The sequence below is a fragment of the Macaca nemestrina genome, chromosome 19 (genome assembly GCF_043159975.1).
Source record: "Macaca nemestrina isolate mMacNem1 chromosome 19, mMacNem.hap1, whole genome shotgun sequence".
In the NCBI taxonomy this organism is placed as follows: Eukaryota; Metazoa; Chordata; class Mammalia; order Primates; family Cercopithecidae; genus Macaca; species Macaca nemestrina.
The window spans coordinates 22,820,676-22,839,341 of record NC_092143.1 but is presented as its reverse complement, the minus strand read 5'-3'; the positions used below and the strand labels follow the sequence as shown (position 1 = coordinate 22,839,341).

Sequence of the window (18,666 nt, the reverse complement as noted above, 5' to 3'; positions counted from 1 at the left end):
AAGTAGGCATCTTGCCCCATTTTCTTTTTTGTCCTTTCTTTTTCTTTGTTCTTTTCTTTTTTTTTTTTGAGACGGAGTCTTGCTCTGTCGTCCAGGGTGGAGTGTAGTGGCGCGATCTCAGCTCACTGCAGCCTCTGTCTCCCAGGTTCAAGCAATTCTCCTATCTCAGCCTTCCCAGTAGCTGGGACTACAGGCGCACACCACCATGCCTGGCTAATTTTTGTATTTTTAGTAGAGCTGGGGTTTCACCATATTGATCAGGCTGGTCTCAAACTCCTGACCTCAGGTGGTCCACCTGCCTCGGCCTTCCAAAGTGCTGAGATTACAGGCTTGAGCCACCATGCCTGGCCACTTTTTCTTTTTCTGTTCTTTTCTTCTTCTCCTTTTTTTTTTTTTTTTAAGAGATGGAGTCTCACTATGTTGCCCAGTGCCTCTGCTGGTCTCAAATTCCTGGGCTCAAGTGATCCTCCTGCCTCAGCCTTCAGAGCAGCTGGGATTACAGGCATGCACCACACTGTGCCTGGCTCATCTCATTTTCTAGAATGGATATATTGACAAAGAAAAGAGAAGAAATAAGAAATGTACCAGCAAGAAATGCACCTTCACCATATGGCCCTTTAGCTAAAAGCTACAAAGCTAACAAGGGTGTGTCATCAAAACCATCCATGTACATGTAGAGATGATTTTAACAGCTGCCACGTGACATGTGGCTCAAAGTCAGCCCGAGTCTACTAAATGGATGTGTTGTCAATATATTTAAATGTGGCTACGTGCTCTCCACAGTGTTCCCATGATCACCACGTCCTTTGATCACTTCCATCTGGAAGAGCAGATGAGTGCAGCCCTCCCCTCATCCTCTCTGTGCTGGCACCAAATGCTTGCTTACAGACCTACCAACAACCAAGAAGCTGTGCTGGTTGGTACACACTGCAGCAAACAAGGAAAACAAGAAGATAAAAAGTCTAACATCAAAGGAAGAAGAAAAAAAACAATAGAAATAATTGAAGAGAGAATGGGTAAAGGACATGAAAAGACAGTTCATACAAAGGGAAATTCAAATGCTGCTCTCGCTGAGGCTGGAGTGCAATGATGCAACCTCAGCTCACTGCAATCTCTGACTCCCGGGTTGAAGAGATTCTCCTGCCTCAGTCTCCCGAGTAGCTGGGATTACAGGTGCCCGCCATCACGCCTGGCTAATTTCTGCATTTTTAGTAGCGACCGGGTTTCATCATGTTGGCCAGACTGCTCTTGAACTCCTAACCTCAGGTGATCTGCCCACCTCGGCCTCCCAAAGTGCTGGGATAAAGGACATGAGCCACTGCACCTGGCCTCAAATGACTCTTAAACCTGTGAGAAGATATTCAAGTTCCTAAAAGAGAAATGCAATTCTTCACAGAGATAGTAGTTTTTACCCTGTAATAGCAAAATATTGGCACATGGTAATGATTGGGATGACATTCTAGGTTGAAAAGAGAGCAGAGACACAGACGCTCCGAGGTAACCTTTATGGAGAGCAATTTGGCCAGATCTGAAAATTTAACACGCACATATGCACTGAGCGAACAATCGCATTTCTAGGAAATATCCCCCACGTACCTACTGCAGGGCTTTTCAATGCAGCCCTATTTATGAGAAAGACTAGAAACAACATAAATGCCTACTAGGAGTAGCCAGTTAAACATGATTACAATAAAAGCCTATGCGGTGCGCAAAAAAACGATGAGGTGACCCCATAAATATGATAGGAATGACCTCCAAATTACACTGTTAAGAGGCAAAAGCATAAGGGTATCTGCCATCTTGTGCTTTCAGCTATGTGATGCACAGAATTCATACACAATATGAATGCATATGTGTACACACATACGCACAAGTATGTTTCTGCATATGTGTATGGGCACATAAGGAAACAAGTTTGTAAGCATTCTTTGTGCATGCAAGCATGTGTATCTCTCTGGAAGGATATATTTTGAGAAACTGGTAGCCGTAGTTTCTTTTTGTTATTTTTTTAAAAGACAAAGTCTCATTGTGGCACCTGGGCTGGAGTGCAGTGGCAAGTGGCATGCTCACAGCTCACTGCAGCCTCTGAACTCCTGGGCTCAAGCGATCCTCCCACCTCAACTTCTGGAGTAGCTGAGACAAAAGTGCACCTAATTTTTAAAAATTTTTGTAAATATGAGGTCTTGCTTTGCAGACCAGGCTGAACTTGAACTGCTGCCCTCAAGCTATCCTCCTGACTTGTCCTCCCAGAGTGCTGGGATTACAGGTGTGAGCCACCGTGCCCAGTCCAGCAGTATTTTTTTGGAAAGGAAACTGCATGACTGAGGGACAGAAGAGGCAGGAAGGAAAACTTCATTTTCATTCTGGACCCTTTTCTTTTTCTTTTTTTTTTTTTTTGAGATGGAGTCTCGCTTTGTCACCCAGGCTGGAGTGCAGTGGCTGGATCTCAGCTCACTGCAAGCTCCGCCTCCCGGGTTCACGCCATTCTCCTGCCTCAGCCTCCCGAGTATTTGGGACTACAGGCGCCCGCCACCTCGCCTGGCTAGTTTTTTTGTATTTTTTAGTAGAGACGGGGTTTCACCATATTAGCCAGGATAGTCTCGATCTCCTGACCTCGTGATCCGCCCGTCTCGGCCTCCCAAAGTGCTGGGATTACAGGCTTGAGCCACCGTGCCCAGCCCATTCTGGACCCTTTTCTAATTGGATTCATTTACATGTATTACTGTTTTAAAGCAATGTTTGTGATTCCACTCCTTCCCTCTATTGGCTTATATATATAGCGAATATGGAGAGGAGCAAGATGGCCAAATAGAAGCTTGCACTAATTGTAACTCCCATAGGAACTTCAAATTTAACAACTCTCTACAAAAAAAAAAGCACCTTTAAAAGAACCAAAACATCAGGCACTCACAGCACCTGGTTTTAACTTTATATTGTTGAAAAAGGACTGAAGAGGGCAGGAAAGATAGTCTTGAATTGCCAATGCCACCCCTCCCTCAACCCCAGCACCAGGCTTTGCATTAAACTCCGTGCTGCACTATTACAGACAGTAGAAAGCAAAACCAGGCTGAACTCAGCTGTTGCCAGACCATAGAGGGAGCATTTAGACCAGCCCTAGCCAGAGGGAAATCTCCCGTACCTTGGTCAGAACTTGAATTCTCGCAAGCCTCGTCACCGAGGGCCAAAGTTCTCTGGGGCTCTAAACAAACTCGAAAGGCAGTGTAGGCCAACATGAACGACAACTCTTAGGCAAGTCCTAGTGCTGAGCTGGACTTGGAGCAGTTGACTTAGCAGGCACATGACCTACTGAGACACCAGCCAGAGCAGCCGGCGGAACGCTTAGGCGGCTGCTCCCTGCCAACCTCATTGCTCCAAAAGAGACCTCTTCCTTCTGCTTGAGTTGATGAGAGGGAAGAGTAAAGAGAACCTTGTCTTACATCTTGGATACCAGCTCAGTCACAGTAGGATAGGGCACCAGGCAGAGTCATGAGGCTATTTCAGGCCCTAGCTCCCAGACAACATTTCTAGACACATCCTGGGTCAGAAGGGAGCCTGCTGCCTTGCAGGGCAAGGACCCGGCTCTGGCAGTCCATCACCTGCTGATGAAAGAGCCTCTGAGCCCTGAATAATCAGTAGCAATACCCAGTTAATATCCGAGGCTGCGGGCCTTAATTGAGGCTGAGACGTCCTGGCTTTAGGTGTGACCCAGTACATTCCCAGCTGTGGTGGCCATGGTGAGAGATTCCTTCTGCTTGAGAAAAGCAGAGGGAAAAGTAAAGGGTACTTTGTCTTGCACTTACTTTATTTATTTATTTATTTTCAGAGATGGAGTCCCGCTATGTTGCCCAGGCTGGAGTGCAATGGTGTGATCTCAGCTCACTGCAACCTCTACCTCCTGGGCTCAAACAATTCTCATGCCTCAGCCTCCTGAGTAGCTGGGATTACAGGTGTGCACTACCATGCCCAGCTAATTTTTTAAAAATTTAATTTAATTTAATTTAATTTTTGAGACAGAATCTTGCTCTTTTACCCAGGCTGGAGTGCAGTGGTGCAATCTCAGCTCACTGCAACCTCTGCCTCCCAGGTTCAAGCAATTCTCCTGCCTCAGCCTCCTGAGTAGCTGGGATTACAGGTGCATGCCACCATCCCTGGCTAATTTTTGTTTTTTTTGAGACGGAGTTACACTCTTGTTGCCTAGGCTGGAGTACAGTGGTGCGATCTTGGCTTACTGCAACATCTGCCTCCTGGGTTCAAGTGATTCTCCTGCCTCAGCCTCCCGAGTAGCTGGGATTACAGGCACGCAATACCATGCTTGGCTAATTTTGTATTTTTAGTAGAGACAGGGTTTCACCATGTTGGTTAGGCCGGTCTCAAACTCCTGACCTCAAGTGATCCACCCATCTCGGCCTCCCAAAGTCCCGGGATTACATGCACCACCGTGCCCAGCTGTGTCCGGCTAGTTTTTGTATTTTTTGTAGAGATGGGGTTTCACCATGTTGATCAGGCTAGTCTCAAACTCCTGACCTCGTGATCCAACCACCTTGGCCTCCCAAAGTGTTGGGATTACAGGTGTGAGCCACCACACCCAGCCTATTTTTTTTTTTATTTTTTTTAATTTTTAGTACAGACAGGGTTTCACCATATCGGCCAGGCTGGTCTTGAGCTCCTGGCCTCAAGTGGTCTGCCTGCCTCAGCCTCCCCAAATGCTGGGATTACAGGCATGAGTCACTGCGCCCAGCCTGTGTTGCACTTTAGGTACCACCTTGGTCACAGTGAGGTAAAGCAACAAACAGGCTCTTGGGGTCCCTGAGTCTAGGCCTTAGGTTCTTGGATGACACCTCTGGACTTGCTTTTTGCCAGAAGGGAGCTCACTGCGCTGAAGGGTGACTGAAAGCATTTACCACAAGCTGACTGAAGAGGCTGTAGGCCTTTATTGAACATCAGCAGTAACCTGGCAGCCCTCCTCATGGGCCTGTGTTGGTGGTGAAATGGGGAGAGGCCCCTGAGCCTATGGAAAGGAGAAGGAAGAGTGGGAAGGACTGGCTAATGGTTTGAGGCCAGCTCAGCCACAGTAGAATAGATAGGACACCAGGTAGATTTCTAAGATTTTGGACTCCAGTCCATGGCTCCCAGATGGCATCTCTGGATCTGGCTGCAGCCTGGGGGAACTCACTGGCTTAAAGCTAGCCTGACTGGTTTCAAGACCTGCTTATTGCAGAGCCCCAGGGCATTGAGTGAACATAGGCAGTAGCCAGATCACGGTTAGAGTGGGCCATGGTGAGACCCAATGCGGTGCCGGCTTGAGGTCTGACTCAGTACATTTTCAGTGGTGATGGCCACAGTGGTGCTTGTATCACCACACCCCTAGCTCTGGGTGGCCCAGCACAGAGGGACAGAGAGAGGGAGAGGGGGAGAGGGAAGAGGGGAGAGAGGGGGAAGGGGGAGAGAGGGATAGTGAAAAAGAGAGAGAGAGATTGAGATTGATTCTGTTTGGGAGAAAGTAAGCAACAAGAACAAGAGTCTGGGCTTGATAATCCAGATAATTCTTTCAGATAGTCTGCAAGAAATGCAGTGTTACTGAGCTTGAGATGCCCCCTAAGGCAGATATGGGTTTGATCATAATATCCAAGTTCTTTTGAATACCCAGAAATCTTTCCCAAGAAGAATGTGTATAAACAAGCCCAGACTGTGAAGGCTACAGTAAATATCTAACTCTTCAATGCCCAGACTGATGAACATCCACAAGCATCGAAAACATGACTTTACCAAACAAACTAAATAAGGCACTAGGGGTCAAGCCTGCAGAAACAAAACTTAATGACCTTTCAGACAGAAAATTCAAAATTGCCATTTTGAGGGAACTCGAAGAAATTCAAGATAGTACAGAGAAGACATTCAGAATTCTATCAGATAAACTCAACAAAGAGGAAACTCAAAGATATTCAAGACAACACCAAAAAAAATTAGAATTCTATTAGATAAATGTAACAGAGATGGAAATAATTAAAAAGAGTCAAGCTGAAATTCTGGAGTTGAAAAATGCAACTGACATACTGAAGAATGCATCAGAGTCTTTTAATAGCAGGATTGATTAAGTGGAACAAAGAGTTAGTGAGATGGAAGACAAGCTATTGGAAAATATGGTCAGAGGAGACAAAAGAAAAAAGAATGAAGTACACCTACAAGATCTAGAAAATAGACTTAAAAAAGCAAATCTAAGAGTTATTGGCCTTAAAGTGGAGGTGGAGAAAGAGAAAGGGGTAGAAAGTTTATTCAAGGGGGTAATAACAGAAAACTTCCTAAACCTAGAGGAAGATATCAATATCCAAGAACTAGAAGGTTGTAGAACACCAAGCAGATTAACCCAAAGAAGACTACCTCAGGCATTTAGTAATCAAATTCCTAAAAGTCAAGGATAAAAGGAAGGATCCTAAAAGCAGCAAAAGAAAAGAAACAAATAAAATACACTGGCACTCCAATACGTCTGGCAGCAGACTTTTCAGTGGAAACCTTATAGGCCAGGGGACAGTGGCATGACATATTTAAAGTGCTGAAGGAAAAACTCTTACCCTAGAAAATATATTTCAAGCATAAAGGAGAAATGAAGACCTTTCCAGACAAATAAAAGCTGAGGGATTTCATCAACACTAGATCTGTCCTACAAGAAATGCTAAAGAGAGTACATTAATCAGAAAGAAAAAGGATGTTAGTGAGCAATAAGAAATCACCTGAAGGCACAAAACTCACTGGTAACAGTTAAGTATACAGAAAAACCCAGAATAGTGTAACACTGTGACTGTGATATGTAAAATACTCTTCAGTAGAAAGACTAAAAGATGAACTGATAAAAAATAGTAACTAGAACAACTTTTCAAGTCATAGCACAATAAGATATAAATAGAAATAATAAAAAGTTAAAAAGCAGAGGGAGGAAGTTAAAGTGTAGAGTTTTTATTAGTTTTCTTTTAGCTTAAAATAATGAGTTATTAGACAGTTTTTACAAACCTCATGGTAACCTCAACTCAAAAAACATACAATGGATACATACAAAATAAAAAGCAGGAAATTAAAGCATACCACAAGAGAAAACCACCTTCACTAAAAGGCAGAAAGGAAGGGAGGAAAGAAGGAAGAGAAGACCACAAAGCCACCAGAAAACATAGCAAAATGGCAAGAGTAAGTCCTTACTTATCAATATAACATTGAATGTAAATGGACTAAACTCTCAATCAAAAGACATAGAGTGGCTGAATAGAATTTTTTTTTTTTTTTAAAGACCCAATTATCTGTTGCCTACAACAGATACTCCACCTAGACTGAAAATGAAGGGATGGAAGAAGATATTCCATGCCAATGGAAAGCAAAAAAGAACAGGACACCTATATTTACATCAGACAAAATATATAGACAAAACTATAAGAAGAGTCAAAGAAAGTCACTACATATTGATAGAGAGGTCAATTCAGCAAGAGGATATAATAATTGTAAATGTTTATCCACCTTACACTGGAGCACCCAGATATGTAAAGCAAATATTACTAGAGCTAAAGAGAGTTTTAGACCCCAGTAAAATAATAGCCAGAGACATCAACACTACACTTTCAGCATTGGACAGATCTTCCAGACAGAAAATCAACAAAGAAACATCAGACTTAATCTGCACTATAGACCAAATAGATATTTATAAAATATTTTATACAACAGCTGTAGAATACACATTCTTTTCCTCAGCACATGGATCATTCTCAAAGACAGAACATATATAAAGTCACATATATGACTTAACAAGTCATATATAAGACTTAACAAGTCTTAAAACATTAAAATAAATTGAAATAATATCAAACATCTCTGACTGACCACAATGGAATAAAACTGGAAATCAATAATAAGAGGAATTTTGGAAACTATACAAAAACATGGAAATTAAACATGTTCCTAAATGACCAGTGGGTCAATGAAGAAATTAAACAGGAAACTGAAAAATTTCTTCAAACAAATGATAATGGAAACATGATACACCAAAACCTGTGGGACACAATGAAAGCAGAACTATGAGGGAAGTTTATAGCTATAAGTGCCTACATCAAAAAATAAAAAAAACTTCAAACAACCTAATGATGCATCTGAAAGAACTAGAGCTGGGTGCAGTGGCTCATGCCTGTAATCCCAGCACTTTGGGAGGCCAAGGCGGGCGGATCACGAGGTCAGGAGATTGAGACCATCCTGGCTAACACAGTGAAACACCGTCTCAACTAAAAAATAAAAAAAAATTAGCTGGGCATGGTGGCGGGCACCTGTAGTCCCAGCTACTTGGGAGGCTGAGGCGGGAGAATGGTGTGACCCAGGAGGCAGAGCTTGCAGTGAGCCGAGATCGCACCACTGCACTCCAACCTGGGCAACAGAGTGAGACTCTGTCTCAAAAAAAAAAAAAAAAAGAACTAGAAAAGCAAGAGCAAACCAAACCCAAAGTTACTAGAAGAAAAGAAACAATAAAAATCAAAGCAGAGACAAATGACATTGAAGCAAAGAAAACAATACAAAAGATCAATGAAACAAAAATTGTTTTGTTTGTTTTGGTTTGTTTTTTTTTTTTTGGAGACAGAGTCTCACTGTTGCCCAGATTGGAGTGCAGTGGTGTGATCTCGGCTCACTGCAACATCCGCCTCCCAGGTTCAAGCGATTCTTGTGCCTCAGCTTCCTGAGTAGCTAGGAGCAGCCAGGACTATAGGCAAGTGCTACCACGCCTGGCTAATTTTTGTAGTTTTAGTAGAGTCAGGGTTCCACCCTGTTGGCCAGGCTGGTCTCAAACTCCTGCGCTCAAGTGATCCACCTACCTCAGCCTCCCAAAGTGCTGGGATTACAGGTGTGAGCCACTGTGCCTGATCAAGAAGTTAGTTTCTTGAAAAGATAAGCAAAATTGACAAACCTTTAGCTGGACTACCAAAAAAAATAAAATAAAATAAAAAAAAAAAGCAAAAAAAGAGAGACCCAAATAAATGAAATCAGAGCTGAAAAAGGACACATTACAACTGTTACCATGGAAATTCAAAGATCAATAGTGGCTACTATGAGCAACTATTTGCCAATAAATTGGAAAATGTAGAACAAAAGGGATTAATTCCTAGATAGATAAAACCTACCAAGATTGAATCATGAAGAAATCCAAAACCCAAACAGACAAATAACAAGTAACAAGATCAAAGCTGTAATAAAAAGTCTCTCAGCAAAGAAAAGCCCAGGACCCAATGGCTTCACTACTGAATACTACCAATCATTTAAAGAAGAACTAATACCAATCCCACTCGATCTATTCTAAAATATACAGGAGAAGGAAATACTTCCAAACTCATTCTACAAGGCCAGTATTACCCTGATGCCAAAACCAGACAAAGACACATCAAAAAACAAAAACAAACAAACAAACAAAACCAAAAAAACCTACAGGCCAATATCATTGATGAATATTGATGCAAAAATCCTCAACAAAATACTAGAAAATCAAATTCAACAACACATTAAAAAGATCATTCATCATGACCAAGTGGGATTTATCCCAGAAATGCAAAGATGGTTCAACATACACAAATGAATTAATGTGGTATGTCATGTCAACAGAATGAAGGGCAAAAACCATATGATCATTTCAATAGATGCTGAAAAATAATTGATACAATTCAACATCCCTTCATGATAAACATCCTCAAAAAACTGGGTATAGAAGGAACATACCTCAATATAATAAAAGCCATATATGACAGACCCATAGCAAGTATCAAACTGAATGGGGAAAAACTAAAGGCCTTTCCTCCTAGATCTGGAACATGTGAAGGATGCCCACTTTCAACAGAAGTGCTAGCTAGAGCCATCAGACAAGAGAAAGAAATAAAGGGCATCCAAATTGGAAAGGAATAAGTCAAATTATCCTTGTTTGTAGGTGATATGAGCTCATATTTGGAAAAGCCTAAAGACTCCACCAAAAAACTATTAGAACTGATAAACAAATTCTGTAATGTTGCAAAATACAAAATCAACATACAGAAATCAGTAGCCTTTCTATTTGCCAATGAAAAACAATCTGAAAAAGAAATCAAGAAATTAATCCAATTTACAATAGCTATGAATAAAATACCTAAGAATTAAGTTTACCAAAGAAGTAAAAGATCTCTGCAATGAAAACTATAAATTGATTGCAATGATGCTAGAAACTAAAGAGGACACCAGAAAAATGGAGTGATAGTCCATGCTCATGGATTGGAATATTGTTAAAATGTTCATACTACCCAAGCAATCTACAGATTCAATGCAATCTTTATGAAAATACCCATGGCAGTCTTCACAGAAATAGAAAAAACAATCCTAAAATTTGTATGGGAACCACAAAAGACCCAGAATAGCCACAGCTAATCTAAGCCAAAAGAACAGAACTGGAGGAATCACATTACCTGACTTCAAATTATACAACAGAGCTATAATAACCAAAACAACATGGTATTGGCATAAAAACAGACACATAGATCAATGGAACAGAATAGAGAACTCAGAGATAAATTCATCATCCTCAGTGAACTTATTTTCAGCAAAGGTGCCAAGAACATACACTGGGGAAAGGCAGTCTCTTCAGTAAAAGATGCAGGGAAAAACTGCATATTTATATGTAGATGAATGAAAGTAGACCCCATATCTTGCCATATGCAAAAATTGAATCAAAATGGATGGATTAAAGAATTAAATCTAAGACCAAACTATGAAATGACTACAAGAAAACCCTGGGGAAGGCCAGGCGTGGTGGCTCATGCCTGTAATTCCAGCACTTTGGGAAGCCAGGGTGGGTGGATCACGAGGTCAAGAGATTAAGACCATCCTGGCCAACATGGTAAAGCCCTGTCTCTACTAAATACAAAAAGTTAGCCGGGCATGGTGGCGCATGCCTGTAGTCCCAGCTACTTGGGAGGCTGAGGCAAGGGACTCGCTGGAACCCAGGAATTAGAGGTTGCAGTGAGCCAAGATCGTGCCACTGCACTCCAGCCTGGTGACCGAGCAAGACTTGGTCTCAAAAAAAACCCCAAAAAACAAAAAACACACACACACACTGGGGAAGCTCTCCAGGACACTAAACAGGGCAAAGATTTGTTGAGTAATACTTCACAAGCAAGGCAACAAAGGCAAAAACGGACTAATGAGATCACAAGTTAAAAACCTTCTGTAAAGCAAAGGAAACAATCAACAAAGTAAAGAGACAACAGAAAGGGAGAAAATATTCAGGCCACTGAATTCATTTTCAATGATAGATTCTTCCCCTTGTCTCATCCCAGAACCACTCTATATCTGCAGGGACTGGGTCCAGGCACCTAGAGAGTTTGTAAAAATTCCACAAGAGGTTCTGATGTACAGGCAGGACTGAGAACCTCCAGTTAGTGCAAGGGAGAGTGTCTTCCTATGGTGACTTCTGTCATTAAAAATCTACTTCTGAACTTGGGCTGCAAAGTAGCAGGAAGAAAACCAACAGCTGAGTTAGGTTTCCATGAGAAAGAGATTCGTACCCAAGGTTCAATCATAAATTACATGACTCGAAAGCAAATTCTCTAAAATGAGCATGTTGCCCAAGATCTTAAAAATAAATAGAATAGACTGGGCACAGTGGTTCACGCCTGTAATCCCAGCACTTTGGGAGGCCAAGGTGGGCGGATCACCTTAGGTCAGGAGTGCAAGACCAGCCTGGCCAACATGGCAAAACTCCGTCCCTACTAAAAATACAAAAATTAGCTGGGCATGACAGTGGGCGCTAGTAATCCCAGCTACTTGGGAGGCTGAGGCAGGAGAATCGCTTGAACCCGGGAGACGGAGTTTGCAGTGAGCTGAGATCGTACCACTTCACTCCAGCCTGGGCAACAAGAGCGAGACTCTATCATATAAACAAATAAATAAATAAATGAATAAATAGAATAAAATGAGATGGCACAGTATCACCACCCTTCCCCATCAGTAATCACTCAGTGCAGGAACACCCCTCACCCCGCGGCTTTACAAGCTTCGATTACTCGTGTCCTTAGGCTATGGAGGTGGATGGCAATTTACAGCCAATCAGAGAAAGAAGGAAATTAAGTAGCCAGAGTAGACTACCAAATGTGGTATGTGCCAAAAATGGAAAATGCATCTTATTAAGTGGAACAGCTCCCTCAGCACTTTTCACAGATTCCCTAGGATATCCTATGATTGATATGTTTCAATGAGCCGTCTTTATCTGTGTTGGTTCCAACTAAATATTAATTCATAGATGCTCTAAAGACCCCACATTCTTAATTTCAGATTATTTTATGAAGATATCACTTTAAGGCTGGGTGCGGTGACTCACGCCTGTAATCCCAGCACTTTGGGAGGCTGAGGCTGGCGGATCACAAGGTCAGGAGATCGAGACCATCCTGGCCAAAATGGTGAAACCCTGTCTCTACTAAAAATACAAAAAATTAGCCAGGCATGGTGGCACACGCCTGTAGTCCCAGCTACCCTAGAGGCTGAGGCAGGAGAATCGTTTAAACCTGGGAGGGAGAGGTTGCAGTGAGCCGAGATAGCGCCACTGCACTCCAGTCTGGGTGACAGAGAGAGACTCCGTCTCAAAACAAAAACAAAAACAAACAAACAACAAAACTCCAAAAATACAAAAACTAGTGTTTCCTAGAACACATGCTGAGAAGTGTGTTCATCAGGAAACGAAGGAGCTCATCCCATAGCACTGAAAACATTGCTGCTCATTTCTGAGAATCTTTGCTCCATCTTTAGACAAAGGGTAAAGTTACTCCACTCGAACCTGTGGGCTTATCTTTCTGCATGGCACATTCTAACAGCATGTTTGTGCCTGTCCTTCCTTCTCACAAAACACAATAAAGGTCCTTTTACTGAAAAGTACTCCGAATGGGTCTCTCAAAACACTTGTTTAACAGGAAAGCTTAGTTGGGCTAGGGGATTTCCTTTCTTTAAGAAAAAAGAAAGCAACTTCTACAATCCTCATTAAAGAAACGAGCGCAGTTCAGGCCGCTTAGGCAGTGCTTTGCTGGAACGGGTGCTGGTCCCTGGTGATACTCAGCCTGGTGGTACCTCGCCGGGTGACTCATATTCTGATGTCTTAAAGAACTGATCCTCTGCAGGAAATTATTCAGGATGTGAAATGTCAAGAAAGACAGATGATGATTAAAAAAAGAAAGAGAAGTCAAGGTTACACTGAACTTAATTGGGAAATTGTCCAAATGAGAATATGGCAGGAAAGGAAAGAGGAGGAAAGAGGGATGAAGAGGGCAAAGAGAGGAAGGGAGGAAAGAGGGAGAGCAGACTGGCTGTGAGGGAGGCAGGGCAGACGGGAAATGGGAGGAAAGAGGTCTGGCATTTACTGAACATCATCTGTGTGCTTGGGAAGGGCACAGAGAGGTACTAGAATAAGAATTTTTGTAAAAAGTCACAGGCAAAGTCATTTGATATGGGTTTTGAGAAGCGAGAACCACCCACATTGCCTAGGAATATAAACCATCCTTGGAAAACACGACTAAGATTCAAAACTGAGAATTTTTTTTTTTTTTTTTTTTTAGATGGAGTCTCGCTTTGTCACCCAGGATAGAGTGCAGTGGTGAGATCTCAGTTCACTGCAACCTCCACTTTCCAGGTTCAAGCGATTCTCCTGCCTCAGCCTCCCGAGTAGCTGGGATTATAGGTGTGCGCCACCATGCTGGGCTAATTTTTGTATTTTTAGTAGAGATGGGGTTTCACTATGTTGGCCAGGCTAGTCTCGAACTCCTGACCTCAAGTGACCCAACTGCCTCGGCCTCCCAAAGTGCTGGGATTACAGGCATGAGTCACTGTGCCCGGCCAAGACTGAGCTCTTTTAATGCCCATATGCCGAGAGTAGAAATCTACAAAACATATGACCTGCAAACTGAACCATCAGGAAAGGACCCTAACCACCAGAATGGGCAGGCAGAGTTGGTAAAAAACAGGGGATGAGAGTTTCCACCCACTACATGCTTCTCTGACATTTCTGCAGGCACCCAATCCCGGTCCCTTTGCTGTGTCCCAGACTACACGTCTGATGGCGTGCCACCAAGCACCAAGAGCGAAGTTGACCCTTGACCCCATGGAGCCAATTCTCCTGCCACCCCATCAGATATCTACATTTGGTAGAGATTCCAAAATTGTGATAGGAGACTAAGCAGTGCAGTTGTGGGGGAAAGGAATGAGGAAGAAGCATATTTTATTCACTGTTTGGGCAATCAACTAGAACTTCCTTGTAACTTGTCCGGCTGCTTCAGCTTTAGCTAGTTCACCAATATCCAGTCTGGACCTGTTATGACAGAGGCCACCTTCCTGTTCAGGTGGGTGGGAATTCCATTTTCTTTCTTTCTTTCTTTCTTTCTTTTTTTTTGAGATGGAGTTTCACTCTTGTTGCCCAGGCTGGAGTGCAATGGTGCCATCTCGGCTCACTGCAACCTCCGCCTCCTGGGTTCTAGTGATTCTCCTGTAGTCCCAAGTAGCTGGGACTACAGGTACATGCCACCACACCTGGCTAATTTTTGTATTTTTAGTAGAGATGGGGTTTCACCATGTTGGTCTGGCTGGTCTCGAACTCCTAATCTCAGGTGATCCACCCACCTTAGCCTACCAAAGTGCTGGGATTGCAGGCGTGAGCCACTGTGCCCGGCGGGAATTCCATTTTAATTCTGGTCAAATATCATGATTTTAGTACCTTCTGCTTCAGGGGAGAAGGCACTTAAGCTCAGTCCTCAACAGCTTGAAATTAAATCCGGAAACCCACTGTAAGAGGTAATGCATCTAAATGTTTACTATGGAGAGGTAGGGGACAAACGACATACAGGAGTCAATGGCCTCCCCAAATTTAGGTGAGATGGGGCTCCCAAGGGTATATGCACTCCCCACACTGAGAATCTCCCCACAGGGAGAACAGGAACAGGAAGAATCATTGCAGAAATGGGATTTCATGGCATGTCACATTTTCTACAGGTGAAAATTATTAGAAAAAAATAGCTCATCCAGGTAGCAGAACTCAAGAAAGAGAAACTGGGGTGGGGATTGGCAAGGGGGAAAAACAGGCTTCTAGAAAACGTGCAAGGGCAGAATGGCAGGAACAGAGACCTCAGGAAAACCAGCTAAAATCTGAGGCTTCTCTGACTAAGGCTGCAGGGAGGCGTGTCTGGAGGGCTGAAACCGGAACACTATGATAATGATTTCTGTGAATGTGATGCTAAGGTTGTTCAGTTAGAATTTTAGGGAACACCGTGGAAGAAATATTTTCAGCCTGATATCAAACCTGGGGTCCAGAGAGAAAAGTCTCAGCTTGCTCATGGAGAAGAGCTACAAGAGAAACACACATCTGTTTGCCAGGGTGGGAGAACCAGTAGCAGATGAAATAGAAAAGCCACAAAGGAAAAGGCATTATGGTAAAAGCAAGCCAAGTTCTACTGCCCCCAGTGACGTACTGTCTATGGCTACTTACGCAAAACATTGGCAGAGACCACGTGGTCCACAAAGCCTAAAATGTTTACTTGCTGGCCCTTTACAGAAAAAGTTTGCTGGCCTTGGTCTAGGCCCTGCCTCTGAGGCTGACCTGACCCTGGGCAGACCATACATACATACACACACACACACACACGGATATATATATACACATACACACACACACACACACACACACAAAAGGGTGGTTATTTATATAACTCATACCGCCAGTTTAACAATACCAATAGTAAACATCTAAAGATTGATTGATATGTATCCTTTAAAAATTTCTGGGTGCGGTAACATGCAGATTCTTGTACACATAACTCCGTTTTAAGAATATATACACTGGCTAGGCATCCTAGCTCTCATGCCTGTAATTCCAGGAGTTTGAGAGATTGAGGTGGGCAGATCTCTTGAGCTCAGGAGTTTGAGACCAGCCTGGGCAACATAGTGAAATACCATCTACACACACAAACACACGCACAAATACAAAAATTAGCTGGACATAGTGGTGCATGCCTGTAGTCCAGCTACTCAGGAGGCTGAGGTAGGAGGATCGCTTGAGTCCAGGAGGTCGAGGCTGCAGTGAGCCAAGTTCATACCACTGGACTCCAGCTGGGGAGACACAGTGAGACCCTGTCTCAAAAAACAAACACACACACACACACAAAACAAACAAACGAACAAACAAACAAATATACACACTAACAAAGACCTTAATGTATTTTCTCTGCAGAACTTGTCAGATATGCTTTCCCAGCCCTTCATATTAAGCACAATGGGTACTTGTCCAAGCCCATCCACCATTCTGTCAGTCGCATCCTAAGAAGACATCAGAGATTCCCTCCTAGACCACACAAAATGGACCGATCATCTTTGGCACGTGTGGCCACGACCCACATGAGGATTTATAAGCAACCTAGTCACCGGGACTTCATGTGGTTACCTTTTCTGAATGGCTCCTGGTTCTCCTCCGCTTCCCTGTTGACTCGGTTTTGTTCTGGTTCAACAGTAGACCCCTGGTCATCAAGTTCATCTTCTGTTTCATCATCACTATAGGGAACCACTTCGTCATTAGGCTGAGAATCCTCATCAAATGTCGTTTCTGAGTCTCTTTCTGTACTCATTCTGCCGGCAAATTGGAACTACCTGCTTAAGAGGAAAGAGAAATCAGAGTGGATTATGACTCTTGCCCAGTTTTTGGTTGAATCCTGCCTGTATCCCGTTACAATGCCCCTTTTACAGAACATTGTCTTACTGACATGTAAATATTCTGGAATAGTACCCCCAAATTCAACTTAACATGCAAATAAGAACAAAACCATTCAGTACTGATTAAATGCTTGGGTAAGATTTTAAAAAAATATGTAACTGCAAACCTTTTATTTTTAAACAAGGGTATATATATATATATATATATTTTAAGGCAATATTTAAAATTAGGGGGTCTCTACCCAATGAAATAAATTTAGTGGGTAACAATCAACATTAAACTAAAATGAAACAGACTATAAAATATCTGATTATAGCACATATAATAAGAATAAGTACTGCTTGATAACACAGTTGTACACATTCACACGTTTATTTGCATTGTGGGTGTTAATGGAGTTGAATTTCTTCCTGTGGATTGCTGGCAAAGTTGACAAACCACTGCTCTAAGATATCTGGTTTCTGCTAACACTAACATTCCGAGCCTTTGTTCTGACACAACATTTTTAATATAACCTTAGATCTTCCAAGTTTACTGACTTCCCAGGAACACTCCCTAGCTTTTCTATCTTCCCAACTACCGCTGCCCACTCTGTATCTGCAATTTGTGCTTGAGCATCTACCGCATAAGATGACTCCAAACAAGTGCGAAGAACAACCTTAGTTATATTTATTTTAGGAAAATATTTACACAAATACCTCAGGTTACAGACACACAGCCTGACATTTACATAAGCATCACGGTGCCGTGTAGTCAGTATTGTTAATGACAGCAGCTCACATTTATTTTGTGTTAACTGCATGCCAAGCCTTGTACTAAGCACTTTATAGACATGGGGTCATTGAAACTTCCCACACCACCATGGTGAATAACAGTCTTATTGTTATTCCTACCCAGCAGAGGAGAAAAATCAAAACACTGGAATGCTAAATAACTTGCACAATAATTATTAAAAATTTAAGGCAGCCACGCACTGTGGCTCACGCCTGTAATCCCAGCACTTTGGGAGGCCGAGGTGGGTAGGTCAGGAGATCGAGACCATCCTGGCTAACACAGTGAAACCCCATATCTATGAAAAATACAAAAAATTAGCCGGGTGTGGCAGCGGTCGCCTGTAGTCCCAGCTGCTCGGGAGGCTGAGGCAGGAGAATGGCGTGAATCCGGGAGGCGGAGCTTGCAGTGAGCCGAGCTAGCACCACTGCACTCCAGCCTGGGCAACAGAGCAGGACTCCATCTCAAAAAAAAAAAAAAAGGCAAAAACAACTGCTTCACAAGGAGAGGTCTACGCTCTATTTTTGTATTATGGTTTATGATATATTTTGAACGAAAATTGCCTCAAGTAGAACTATGTAGCTGATTGCACGTTTTGCACCAAATCTTAGACCTCTAAAATAATTTTTACATTCACAAATGCACACTTACAAAATTTTCAAATATTTATATGAGGATTTTTGCCAAGTATTATGTAAAACAGTAAAAGCCAAAAGCAAGCTGGGTTACAATTGTCGACTATATAAATAAATTGTGGCATCTGATATTCTAGGATAATGTGCAACAATTTAGATGATCAGAAGAGTATTTGATGACATTGCATTAATGACCTTAATAGGTAAGTTATTAAGCCATATGTATAGCATACACCCAGTTATTCACACACACACTTGTTCATTTTCCAAAATCTCAACAATTTACATACATTATTTTATTATTATTATCTTTTGAGACAGAGTATTGCTCTGTCGCCCAGGCTAGAGTGCAGTGGTGCAATCTTGGCTCACTGCAACCTCTGCCTCCCAGGTTCAAACAATTCTCCTGCCTCAGCCTCCTGAGTAGCTGGGATTACAGGTGTGTACCACCACGCCTGGCTAATTTTTGTATTTTTAGTAGAGACAGGGTTTCACCGTGTTGGCCAGGCTGGGACATACATGATTTTAAGTGAGATGATGCAT

The 18,666-nt window shown here is 42.6% G+C and overlaps 1 protein-coding gene across 6 annotated transcripts in view; it reads right to left on the bottom strand.

Annotated features, from left to right (window-relative positions):
• The window catches only part of LOC105477079 (ATPase phospholipid transporting 8B1), a 159,133-nt gene that overhangs the window by 64,484 nt on the left and 75,983 nt on the right, over positions 1-18,666 (bottom strand). For 3 of the 6 annotated variants that reach the window (XM_071085269.1, XM_071085273.1, XM_071085272.1), the window contains exon 2: positions 16,451-16,656. In XM_071085269.1, coding sequence (XP_070941370.1) covers positions 16,451-16,631 — 181 coding nt within the window. In that variant the 5' untranslated portion in view covers positions 16,632-16,656. Of the gene's footprint in view, positions 1-16,450; positions 16,657-18,666 lie in introns of those variants that run through there. The other 3 variants (XM_071085270.1, XM_071085271.1, XM_071085274.1) reach the window with 2 other exon arrangements.